Source organism: Pongo abelii, chromosome 16 (assembly GCF_028885655.2).
Source record: "Pongo abelii isolate AG06213 chromosome 16, NHGRI_mPonAbe1-v2.0_pri, whole genome shotgun sequence".
NCBI classification, from domain to species: Eukaryota; Metazoa; Chordata; class Mammalia; order Primates; family Hominidae; genus Pongo; species Pongo abelii.
Window position 1 is genome coordinate 81,963,289 of NC_072001.2, and position 12,506 is coordinate 81,975,794.

General features: G+C 40.5%; 2 protein-coding genes across 7 annotated transcripts in view; one reads left to right on the forward strand and one right to left on the reverse strand.

Moving 5' to 3' along the window:
* CHRNA5 (cholinergic receptor nicotinic alpha 5 subunit) overlaps positions 1-7,809 on the forward strand; it is a 29,548-nt gene extending 21,739 nt beyond the window's left edge. The window contains exons 4-6 of one of the 3 annotated variants that reach the window (XM_054531689.2): positions 988-1,097; positions 2,476-2,775; positions 5,703-7,809. In XM_054531689.2, coding sequence (XP_054387664.1) covers positions 988-1,097; positions 2,476-2,775; positions 5,703-5,727 — 435 coding nt within the window. In that variant the 3' untranslated portion in view covers positions 5,728-7,809. Of the gene's footprint in view, positions 1-987; positions 1,098-2,475; positions 4,082-5,702 lie in introns of those variants that run through there. The other 2 variants (XM_054531690.2, XM_024232900.3) reach the window with 2 other exon arrangements.
* Positions 5,517-12,506, reverse strand: part of CHRNA3 (cholinergic receptor nicotinic alpha 3 subunit) — a 29,443-nt gene continuing 22,453 nt past the window's right edge. For 3 of the 4 annotated variants that reach the window (XM_002825726.5, XM_054531688.1, XM_063716261.1), the window contains one exon: positions 7,438-9,344. In XM_002825726.5, the coding sequence (XP_002825772.1) occupies positions 9,216-9,344 (129 nt within the window). In that variant the 3' untranslated portion in view covers positions 7,438-9,215. Of the gene's footprint in view, positions 5,803-7,437; positions 9,345-12,506 lie in introns of those variants that run through there. The other variant, XM_024232899.3, reaches the window with a different exon arrangement.

Sequence of the window (12,506 nt, forward strand, 5' to 3'; positions counted from 1 at the left end):
CTACTTACAAAAATGGTGGTCAGAGAAAACAGCATTGAGAAGATAATGTCTGAACAAAGTCTTGGTGGAGAGGAAGCAAGCCATGTGTATATCTGGGGAGGAGCATTCCAGGCAGCAGGGCCTACAAGTGCAAAGGTTTCTGAGGCTGGTGTGTGCCTAGTGTGTTTAAGCAGTTGCAAGGAGGCCAGTGTGGCTAGCAGTGAGAGAACCATTGGGGAGAGGGGGTGTAGGAGATGGCATCAGATAAGCAAGAAGAGGCTGGTGGAGTAGCAGCTGCTTATAGGCCACTGCAAGGATTCTGACTCTCTAAGGTGGAAATGGGCAAGAATGAAATGAATTTTTTTTATAGATAGTCCCTTTTATATAAAGGACTTCTGTTTTTTTCTGGGCCACCATACATATGTCCTAACTGCTGTCGAGTGCTTCCTTTTGTTTTTCTTTATCATCCCTAATTTTTATACCTACTATTTGTTTCCTAACTCCGAACTCCTGAAAGGCATATATGCTTTTCTCAGGGTGCAGCTCCTAACTTGATCACAGAATTGTAACTGCATGGAGGTAGGGTAAGGTGTTGAAATACACAGAATGTGCAATAAATCCAACTTCCTTTTGCATGGACGAGAACAGCCAAATTGGGTGACAATACATCTGGAAAAAAGAATGTTTCCTTTGAACCTGGATATTAAGTGCCTGTGGCTTCAAGTCCTGGATATAGTCAGTCAGTTGATGGGAGAAGAGTTGCCGAGCAGAGCCATGAACACATCTAGCTCTGGTTCTCACCTGTGTCTCACAGGCACCATGGTGAGAACCACCACACAAGGGGACAGGGTTATCCGGTGCCCATAATAAGAAAGACATGGAGGTGTTCTCTATTGCGGGTAGAGATGATCTCATGTCTAAAATTTCTGGTGTGACAAAAAAGTATGGTATTCACTGTTTTTGACTATTAGTTTTATTGAAATTGAGGCAGATTTCTTTGTTTTAAAGGAATGGATAGATGTAAAATTAAGATGGAACCCTGATGACTATGGTGGAATAAAAGTTATACGTGTTCCTTCAGACTCTGTCTGGACACCAGACATCGTTTTGTTTGATAAGTAAGTTATATTGTAAATATAGTTTTATATTTTCAAAAGAAAACATTTGTATTTCTATTAGGCACTACTAATTTTTCTCCCTTTTGAAATTGTTTAGGTATAAAAAGCAAATGACATGATCGCATGTGCCTGGGTATGATTACATGTTTTATAGATGAGGGAACAGAAGCTTAGGGTGGTTGTTCTTGTCCAAGATCACAGAGCTAGCACGTGGCAGGGTAGAGGGGTTATACCAAGAGGACTGATACCTCCATTTACCCTTTGATTTACTAGACTGCATATTTGGTGGACTTCTAGATATTTTTTTGTATGTTTTTTTACATCGTTGAGGTCATATTTTATGTTGAATTGTGCATCCTTCTAATTGTGTTTAAATACTCTATTGTTGTTTTCCCACAATGAGGAATGCTGGGTTAATTATTAATTCGTCTTTAGAGGCATCCTACCTAGGTGTGTTTTGAGGATTTTTTTTTACCTTAGGGGAGAGGAAAATTCTGGGTACCAGTTTTATTTTTTTCTAAGACCACTCCTGGGCAAATCTGGGAATTTGTGCTTATCTTAAAGCACTTTGATTTGAAAGAAGGCCATTTGGCATGAGGACAGAGCAACTGCTATGCAAAAATATCTTTAATCTTTTGACACCTTTTACCTCCATGCTTCTTAAGAAGGGAACAAAGCTTGTAAGGACACACGATGCAGCTTCCTGGAGCATCATTTTATTTTCATTAATTGAAAACATTTTTATATGAAACATGGATATGTTACAGAATAGTGTGCAAAAGCCACATGAATTTGAAGACAGAGCAACATTTTAAAGAAATCTTATGTTGGTGTTGTGCTTTCCTAGTATATGAATTCTACACTAGACTTTTCTCGTATATGAATTCACTTGGTGGGAGAGCTTGAGAGGCACAGCTGCTTTTCAGGGTCATGCCCAGCTTGGTGTTGATGGTCTTTCCCCATCAAAGTAAAAAACGGCCAGTATTTGCGATAAAGGAAGAAGAGCACTGTGCAGGGAGTCTAGGAGTGTGGATTCAGGTTCTGGCTGTATGCGTGCCCATTGTGTCAATAGCCTGAGTGTATTCTGTGTGTAAGGTGAGGTCTTTTCAATCGTTAGAATCTCAGGCTTCTGTGAAAATTTGTCAGTTCTGGAGTAGATGCAGAAGAAGGGGTTCAGTTCTAGTAGAGTTAGATATTTAAGGAAGATATTCCTGGAGCAGGGACCCTATGTAGCAGGTATATCTTATCTGAAGTATAGTAATTTAAAAATTATTTCATGCAATCAGTGGTAGGCCTGCTTTTATATTAGGCTTATATTAATACAATTCATGTGCATTGTTTAATTTCTGCATTGTTATTTTATATGTGTGTATTTTAGTGCAGATGGACGTTTTGAAGGGACCAGTACAAAAACAGTCATCAGGTACAATGGCACTGTCACCTGGACTCCACCGGCAAACTACAAAAGTTCCTGTACCATAGATGTCACATTTTTCCCATTTGACCTACAGAACTGTTCCATGAAATTTGGTTCTTGGACTTACGATGGATCACAGGTTGATATAATTCTAGAGGACCAAGATGTAGACAAGAGAGATTTTTTTGATAATGGAGAATGGGAAATTGTGAGTGCAACGGGGAGCAAAGGAAATAGAACCGACAGCTGTTGCTGGTATCCGTATGTCACTTACTCATTTGTAATCAAGCGCCTGCCTCTCTTTTATACCTTGTTCCTTATAATACCCTGTATTGGGCTCTCATTTTTAACTGTACTTGTCTTCTATCTTCCTTCAAATGAAGGTGAAAAGATTTGTCTCTGCACTTCAGTACTTGTGTCTTTGACTGTCTTCCTTCTGGTTATTGAAGAGATCATACCCTCATCTTCAAAAGTCATACCTCTGATTGGAGAGTATCTGGTATTTACCATGATTTTTGTGACACTGTCAATTATGGTAACTGTCTTTGCTATCAACATTCATCATCGTTCTTCCTCAACACATAATGCCATGGCACCTTGGGTCCGCAAGATATTTCTTCACAAGCTTCCCAAACTGCTTTGCATGAGAAGTCATGTAGATAGGTACTTCACTCAGAAAGAGGAAACTGAGAGTGGTAGTGGACCAAAATACTCTAGAAACACATTGGAAGCTGCGCTCAATTCTGTTCGCTACATTACAAGACACATCGTGAAGGAAAATGATGTCCGTGAGGTCTGTGATGTGTATTTACAAACGCAGATCTGCTTCCATTCTAAGTTCAGAAGTTACTTTCCTTAATTTTGGCAGAGTAAACAGCATGACCCTTAAGTAAGACTGAGCATAGATTGAGGGCCAGAATTGTTGACATAATTTTCTATAAAAGAGCTTTACTAAGGCTTGTTTCAGTTAAAGCACCTGCAAAATGGGGCATTTACACAAATCTCACTTCTCCACTTCCCCCATCAGCATCTTGGATAACTCTAAAGAAAATTTAGTGTTATATATTCTAAGGAATAATAATCCTGCTATATTTCTTGGCTCTGACATGATGAATTGTTTTAATTTCTTGGGGTGAGGGCAGTGGGTGAACTGTTTTAATTTTGTCTTCAGTAACTTTGTTTCTAAATTGTGATAATCTGTAGGCAGAACTCCATTGTAACAGCTAATGGAATTATCAAAAGTTCTTTTAGGCTGGGCGCAGTGGCTTCACGCCTGTAATCCCAGCACTTTGGGAGGCTGAGGCGGGTAGATCATTTGAGGTCAGGAGTTTGAGATCAACCTGGTCAACATGGTGAAACCCTGTTTCTACTAAAAATACAAAAATTAGCTGGGCATGGTGGCACATGCCTGCAGTCACAGCTACTCGGGAGGCTGAGGCAGGAGAATTGCTTGAACCCAGGAGGCGGAGGTTGCAGTGAGCCAAGATCACGCCATTGCACTCCAGCCTGGGTGACCGAGCAAGACTCCGTCTCAAAAAAAAAAAAAAAGTTCTTTTAAAGAATGAGCCTAATGTGGAATTTATAAATATAAAATTCAGTCTTGCCACTGTTATTTCTATTGTGTATTATTTTAAACCTATGATAGTAATATTTTCATAATTGAATGTACATTAAAATTATGTGAATTATAATTTGTAAAGCTATTTTAAATGGAAAATTTCCATCAGGTATGAGGAGACAGAATAAATCTGGCAAAATCAGCCTTTACCCCAAAAGGGACATTTGATGTATATATTTTTTAAACTTTTTTTCATATTTTAATGATTTAATTTCAATAAGACTTTCCTGCCTTATTTTGTTGTATTTATTTCAATAGGTTTTTGGGGAACATGTGTTTGGTCACATGCATAAGTTCTTTCATGCTGATTTCTGAGACTTTGGTGCACCCATCATAAAAACTTTTAATGCTTGTTGGTTTGCAAAGTATCTATTTGGTGGTAGCATAATGAAATTAGTTCATAAGGTTTGGAGCTATCAATGGAGTTTTTAAAAGTACATATATTTGTTAGATAATGGTTTAGACTGAGATGGAATTTAATAAATGTCTGCAAAGTATTGTGCAAAAGGGTCATGGCTCATACTACTAGGACCAAGGAGGTTGGTTTTATTTTCAGATGGCCAGGTGCGGTGGCTCACACCTGTAATCCCATTACTTTGGGAGGCTGAGGCAGGTGGATCATGAGGTCAGCAGTTTGAGACCAGCCTGGCCAATATGGTGAAACACTGTCTCTCCTAAAAATAGAAAAATTAGCTGGGCATGGTGGCGTGTGCCTGTAGTCCCAGCCACTTGGGAGGCAGAGGTTGCAGTGAGCCGAGGTCACGCCACTGCACTCCAGCCTGGGGGACGGAGCGAGACTCCGTCTCAAAATAAAGTAAGCAGAGAAGTAACAGTGTTTACAATGCCCTGAATTCTAAATTATCTTACACTTTGGAGGCACAGTTCCCATAGAGGACACCATCCTTCATACAGGTTTAGGGCCAGGGAAGCCCCTGGTCAAGGAAATGGCCTTGTAGAAAGGGGAGCCCCTGCTGCTTAGTGGCTGGGCTCATCCTTCTTTTTCCTTGTGGTGGCTCCAAGCTGCTGAGCCAGCTCCCTACTAAAGCTGGCTCCAGGGAAGACTGTTCTGTGCTCATGAAATGAGACTGAAGTGGTCCCTAGGAAATCCAAAAATAAATAGTGTATGTGAGGAAGATGAACAGCTTTCTAACATGTATTATTCTGAACCAACTTTTAATTTGGCATGAAATTAATCTCAGGCTAGAGTCTCTCAAAATATTAAAATAAGTAAACTACTGGGCAAGAATAAGTAGCAAGAATATATAGTAAGAATTTTTTTTGGTTTATTGTAAAATATCCAAGTCTATTTTAATTTTTAATCTATCAAAATAAACTACTTGTAATATAAGTTGATGTGTAAATGAACATATAGTGTCTTTTAAAGCTTATATCTATAGTAGACCATCAGGCTAGTGTCTGTCCCTGAGCTGAGTATAGGGTCACTTAACCGTTTAGAGGCAGCAATGGGAGGCAGAAATTGACTTGGCTTCTAACTCAGTGTGTTTGTTATATCTTAAAATATGTACACAATTTACAATTATTTAATGCATTTTTATTTTTTTCATAACAGGTTGTTGAAGATTGGAAATTCATAGCCCAGGTTCTTGATCGGATGTTTCTGTGGACTTTTCTTTTCGTTTCAGTTGTTGGATCTCTTGGGCTTTTTGTTCCTGTTATTTATAAATGGGCAAATATATTAATACCAGTTCATATTGGAAATGCAAATAAGTGAAGCCTCCCAAGGGACTGAAGTATACATTTAGTTAACACACATATAGCTGATGGCACCTATAAAATTATGAAAATGTAAGTTATGTGTTAAATTTAGTGCAAGCTTTAACAGACTAACAGTTGCTAACCTCGATTTATGTTAACAGATGATCCATTTGAACAGCTGGCTGTATGACTGAAGTAATAACTGATGAGATACATTTGATCTTCTAAAAATAGCAAAATATTATCTGAACTGGACTAGTGAAAAATCTAGTATTTGTATCCTGGCAAATAATACTAATTTATAATCCACAGTAAAGTTCATCCTTTGACTGTGCTGGAGAATTCCAGTTGTATTTGAAGACTGATAGACTGATTTTAAAACTTTTCTGCATTTGGTAAAGGTATGTAAACTTTCCTGTACTCACTGAGTAACAGCTAATCTTTAATATAATATTATACTGCTGTATTTAAAAAGCTGACTACTTGATATAATTACTTAATGTGATGCTTGATATAATAATTACTTAATGTGGCCAGGCACAGTGGCTCACACCTGTAATCCCAGCACTTTGGGAGGCCGAGGCGGGCGTATCACCTGAGGTTGGGAGTTCAAGACCAGCCTGACCAACATGGAGAAACCCCATCTCTACTAAAAATACAAAATTAGCCAGGGTGGTGGTGCACACCTGTAATCCCAGCTACCTGCGAGGCTGAGGCAGGAGAATCACTTGAACCCAGGTGGCGGAGGTTGCGGTGAGCTGAGATCACGCCATTGCACTCCAGCCTGGGCAACAAGAGCAAAACTCCGTCTCAAATAATAATAACAACAACAACTTAATGTGATGCTGCTTTTCCATAACCAACATTTTAAAAATAAATGAAAAACCGGAATTGGGAACTCCTTTAAGGCTTATTCTTTAGATGCTTAAACTTAATAATTATTGTGTTAACTACTTCTGTAGCTTACCTTCCAGTGTAAAGTCATACAATAGACAACTCCTGTGGACATGCAGTAGCATATCCTTAACATTAATTTCAATCCTCTTGTCCACATTTCCCACAATTAATAGAACCATCTTCTATATAAATTGTGGTAGTATCTCTTTATCCTTGATCTTAGAATAGTCAGTCCACTACAATTACATGAACCCCATTTAAAAAACATACTTAGGGCCAGGGGCAGTGGCTCACATCTGTAATCCAAGCACTTTGGGAGGCTGAGGCGGGTGGATCACCAGAGGTTAGGAGTTCGAGACTAGCCTGACCAACATGGTGAAACCCAGTCTCTAAGAATACAAAAAATTAGTCGGGCGTGGTAGCAGGCGTCTGTAGTCCCAGCTACTCAAGAGGCTGAGGCAGGAGAATTGCTTGAACCTGGGAGGTGGAGGTTGCAGTGAGCCGAGACTGTGCCATTGCACTCCAGCCTGGCAACAAGAGCAAAACTCTGTCTCAAACATATTTTGGTCTAAATCATTCTGTGAGAAAACAATCTTCTAATATGAAAAATAGTATTCTAATTTGGTATATGCACACTGTTATATACCTGTAATATTTCAGTTTTCTCTCCTTCATTCTAACAATTACAATAATAGAATCTTAGAGTTGCAAGGGCCTTTAGATGTAATCAATCTTAGCCTATTATTAGTACAGCATAAATGATTTAGTACAGTATAATGTATCACAGTTAAAACAGTTAAATTCCATCTCTAAATGTCACCACTTCAGGTGTGACCAGGTAGCAAACACTGACAGAAACCCTCTGTTCAATTTAGAACTCTTAGCTGTTGAGATCACAAACACCTCATTTATTTATAATAAGTAACCTAAGTTCAAGCCAATGTTCTTTGGAAGGCAGAGACCCTATCTAATTTGCATTTAATTGTAGGCAGGTGTTTAATGCCATTTAATGAGTGAAAGCCTGGTGTGATGAATTTAAATTGCCTGCTAGCTACCTACCTTAGCTCGTATACATCCCTGATCCCTTTTATACTACCATTACTGTTAATGATTTTTATATATAAATTTTTATCGACATCTTTCTTTTGACTTATTGAAACATGAGTCACAGTGGGCTGCAATTCTGTCCATTTTATTTTTGCACAGGAAAAACTAGTGAGACAAGATTGAAACAGTCTCTGTGAATCATATGTCAGTGATGATGATCATGTTAAGATTCAGAAGTGTAGTACATGATACTCTTAACAATTTGTCTAAAGCAATGTTTCTCAACCAGGGGCAATTTTGCTCCTAAGGGGACAGTTAACAATGGAGATATTCTTGGTTATTGTAACTGGTGAAGAAGCAGGGTATGTCACTGGCATCTAGTGCGTCAAGGCTAGGGTACTGCTAAAGATCCTACAATGCATAGGATACCCCCACTGTGTACCAACACATACTTACCCAGCCCAAAATGTCCATAGTGTTAAGGCTGAGAAACCCTGTTCTAAAGGTTCATGCTGTGGTCCAGATGTGTCCTCCCCAAATTCATATGTTGGAACCTAATCCCAGCGTGATTGTCTTACATAGAAGGGTGGGGCCTTGGAAAGGTGATTAGGCCATGGGGGCTCTGCTCTCATGAATGGGGTTAGTGCACTTATAAAATAGACCCCACAGAGGTAGCTAGTCCCTTCAGTCATGTGAGGACACTGCTAGAAGGTACCCTTTGAGGAAGAGGACCCTCACCAGACACCAAATTGGCTGGTGCCTTGACCTTGGACCTCCCAACCTCCAAAACTGAGAAATTTCTGTTGTTTATAATCCACCCAGTTTATGGTGTACTAAGACAGTTATATTAACAATGAATAACTAGGCATGATTTCTCATGGTATAATTTAGAAGTATGCAAGAGAAGTAGTTGAAGTTCTCTGAAATGGAGGCATAGCCCTTTAGACCCAGTAAAGAACGAGAAATGCATGGTGAGAAATGGGTAACAGTGGGGGATTGCTGAATTAATATAAACCTTCAAAGAGATTATGGGCTAAATAAGAAAAATTACTGGGAGATCTGTAGTGATAAATGAATGACTTTTCATATTTCTGAACATTTTTCTATCTAGTTTTGTCTCAACAACTAAAAGGAAACATTTTTACATGTATATTCCATAGCATAGCATACTACTTATCACACAGAATCACATTTTGACATCTCTTTACCATACCAAAAAGGCTAGTTAAATGTTCATTTATCCATAATAAATACTCTTGACATTTTTTTTTGCATGATTCCAAGATAACTGGAAAATAAGTAAACCTCGAAATGCCAAAAACAAAGCTGGTAGCTTGATAACAGAAAGTACGCTCCTACTAGGAAGCCGCCTCCTCCTGCCCTGACACAAGGAAGTCTCCCAGGCAGGCACACAGCTTAGTGCTTATGCATCTTCCCTGGCCATCAGGGGTTGCAGAAACAATCCTGCTGTCCCTAGAATGCACACCAGGGTGAAAACCCACAGAAAAATACGATCAATCACCATGGCAACATACTTCCAATCATCTTGAATCTGCAAAACAAAATGAGGAAAGAGAAAAAAAACATGGAGGGAAAGGCAAATGAATACATTTTCAATATTGAAGATTAATCAACACGTTGCAGTAGAAGCCATTTTGTCTCTAACATGCAAGAAGCCCTTTTTTTTCCTAATTGATGTGGTCTGAGGAAATCCACCATTCTCGTTTCTCTTTATGCAGGAGATAAACAGGTATAAAATATCTGTCATGTTAGATCTGTTTCAAATCAGAAGTTTCCTAAAAATGCATAACCTAGTTTTTCTAAATTGAATTCCAATTTTATAAAGTTAGTGAAACCAGTTACTTAGGCTTCCATGGCAGGATTCTGGGCCTTGGTTAGAATGGCTAATATAGTCCGATATAATCTACCATTGTTTCAAAGTACTCCTTACCCAGTTTTAGATATAAATTTCTGGCTGGGCGCAGTGGCTCACGCCTGTAATCCCAGCACTTTGGGAGGCTGAGATCACCTGACATCAGGAGTTTGAGACCAGCCTGGCCAACATGGTGAAACCCTGTTGAAACCCTGTCTCTTAACAAAAATACAAAAATTGGCCAGGAGTGGTGGCACATGCCTGTAATCCCAGCTACTTGGGAGGCTGAGGCATGAGAATTTCTTGAACCCGGGAGGTGGAGGTTGCAGTGAGCAGAGATCGTGCCACTGCACTCCAGCCTGGGCAACAGAGTGAGACCCTGTCTCAAAAACAACAAAATAAATTTCCTTTTAACATCTGTTCCAAAAATGAGATAAGCATATCAGGGCAAGTCCATTCTCATCACTCTTTCCCTCCCCACTGCCCTCTCCACGATGCCCAGCTGATCAAAAGTCATTTTTACTTGTAAGACCAAAGTATCATGGAATACTGTGCAGTTGGAGAGCAGGTTGAACATCAGAAATAATTGCTGACAATAAAGTAAAAGATGGGAGAAAAAGCAAGACCAATTGTATATAATACAGCTTCAATTTGGGCTTGAAATAGGAAGGAAAATTGTAATTATACTCCTAGACAATTCAGAAAGCAAAGAAGCCATAATTGAATTGAGAGAACCCATGAGTCAGCTGATTTTGAAGCAATAATGATAATAAAGAGGCAGCATGTAATTTATTAAGTATACTGAAATGGCACTGGGAGATGAAGATTTTACATCACCATTGTGAGCTTGAGTAAATGTGTTCTCTTGGTGACACTACTGTCAGATAAAATTAGAATTATGATGCCATATTTGCCATGAGGTACTTTATTTGAATTCCTAAGACTGGTTTGTGTGTGCTTCAGATACACCTTGAGATGTGAGATTCCTATCCACCCCCTACCAGCCACCTCCTAAGGCTCTAGGAGGCAGAGGTGTGGAAAAGCAGAGACTTGGAGACAAACTGATTAGAATCCCAGCTCTGCTCCTTTTGAGTTGTGAGAATCTGGGTAAATTCCGTGACCGCTCTGAGCCTCAATTTCCTTATCTGTAAAATGGGGATAAGAACAGTACTTCCCTCAGAAGGTTGTTTCAGAACAGAGTCCTTAATGAATAGAGCCTAGTGATACTGATGCTGATTTATAAAATGACCCTTACTCAAGCCTCATGAAGAAAGATGACATTTGGGTCTTACACGTGAATAGAAATAGTGGTGCAAAAAGAGCTGGCTGGACAGAAATTTTATATCTTTTTTTTTTTTTTTTTTGAGACAGGGTCTTGCTTTGTTGCTCAAGCTGGAGTGCAGGGGTGCAATCATGGGTCGCTGCAGCCTCGACCTCCCGGGCTCAAGTAATCTTCCCCACTCAGCTTCCCAAGTAGCTGGAACTACAGGTGTGTGTCACTACACTTGAGCAATTTTTGTTTTTTGAGATGCCCAGGCTGGAGTGCAATGGCATGACCTCGCCTCACTGCAACCTCCACCTCCCAGGTTCAAGCAATTCTCCTGCCTCAGCCTCCTGAGTAGCTGGGATTATAGGTGCCCAGCACCATGCACAACTAATTTTTGTATTTAGTAGAGATGGGGTTTTATGTTGGCCAGGCTGGTCTCGAACTCCTGACCTCAGGTGATCCACCTGCCCTGGCCTCCCAAAGTGCTGGGATTGCAGGTGTGAGCTACTGCACCTGGCTTTTTTTTTTTTTTTTTGAGATGGAGTCTCACTCTGTCACCTAGGCTGGAGTCCAGTGGCGTGATCTTGGCTCACTGCAACCTCTGTCTGCCGAGTTCAAGCAATTCTTGTGCCTCAGCCTCCCAAGTAGCTGAGATTACAGGCTCATGCCACCCCACCACCCCCCGCTAATTTATTGTATTTTTAGTAGAGATGGAGGTTCACCATGTTGGCCAGGCTGGTCTTGACCTCCCAACCTCAGGTGATCCACCTGCCTCAGCCTCCCAAAGTGTTGGGATTACAGGCGTGAGCCACTGCACCTGGCCTGATTTTTAAATTTTTTGTAGAGAAAGGGTTTCCCTACATGGCCCAGGATGGTTTTGAACTCCTGAGCTCAAGTGATCCTCCTACCTTGGCCTCCCAAAGTGTTGGATTACAGGTGTAAGCCACTGTGCCTGGCTTATATCTAACTCCTAAAGTCTTTAAAGCACAATGATATTGGCCATTTTCTGATGAGTCACAGATGTTAGGCAAAATGGTGAACTAGCCCAAATTGAGAGCTGGCCCAGAAGCATGAGAAGACTACTTTAAAGACCCAGAAACTGGGAAGGTGTGGCCAGAGACTGGGGATGGCAGGGGGAGGGGAGAGCTAGGGAGAGAGAGATCTTTGTTCCCCTGCCACTTTGCCTCTTTAGCTTGCCACTCCCAGCCCAGAGATGCAGGTTCAGGGGGTCCCTCATCAAGCCCAGCAGAGCCTGGCTAAAGGGAAGTGCAGAGAACTGAGCTGCCCATTGACTGGTGGAGCCCGAGGCTTTCCTCCTCCCTTTTGTAGCCCCCTGGATTTATTTCTCTTCTTATTGGCATGCCTTCTCAAGAATGTTTATGGATAAATGTTCTTCTGAGGGCTCAAAAGGCCAGGTGTGATGGATCACACCTTTAATCCTAGCACTTTGGGAGGCCAAGGCAGGAGAAATGCTTGAGTCCAGGAGTTTGAGACCAGCCTGGGCAACACAGTGAGACCCCGCCTCTTCAAATTAAAAAAAAAAATTAGCTGGGTGCAGTGGCATACACCTGTAG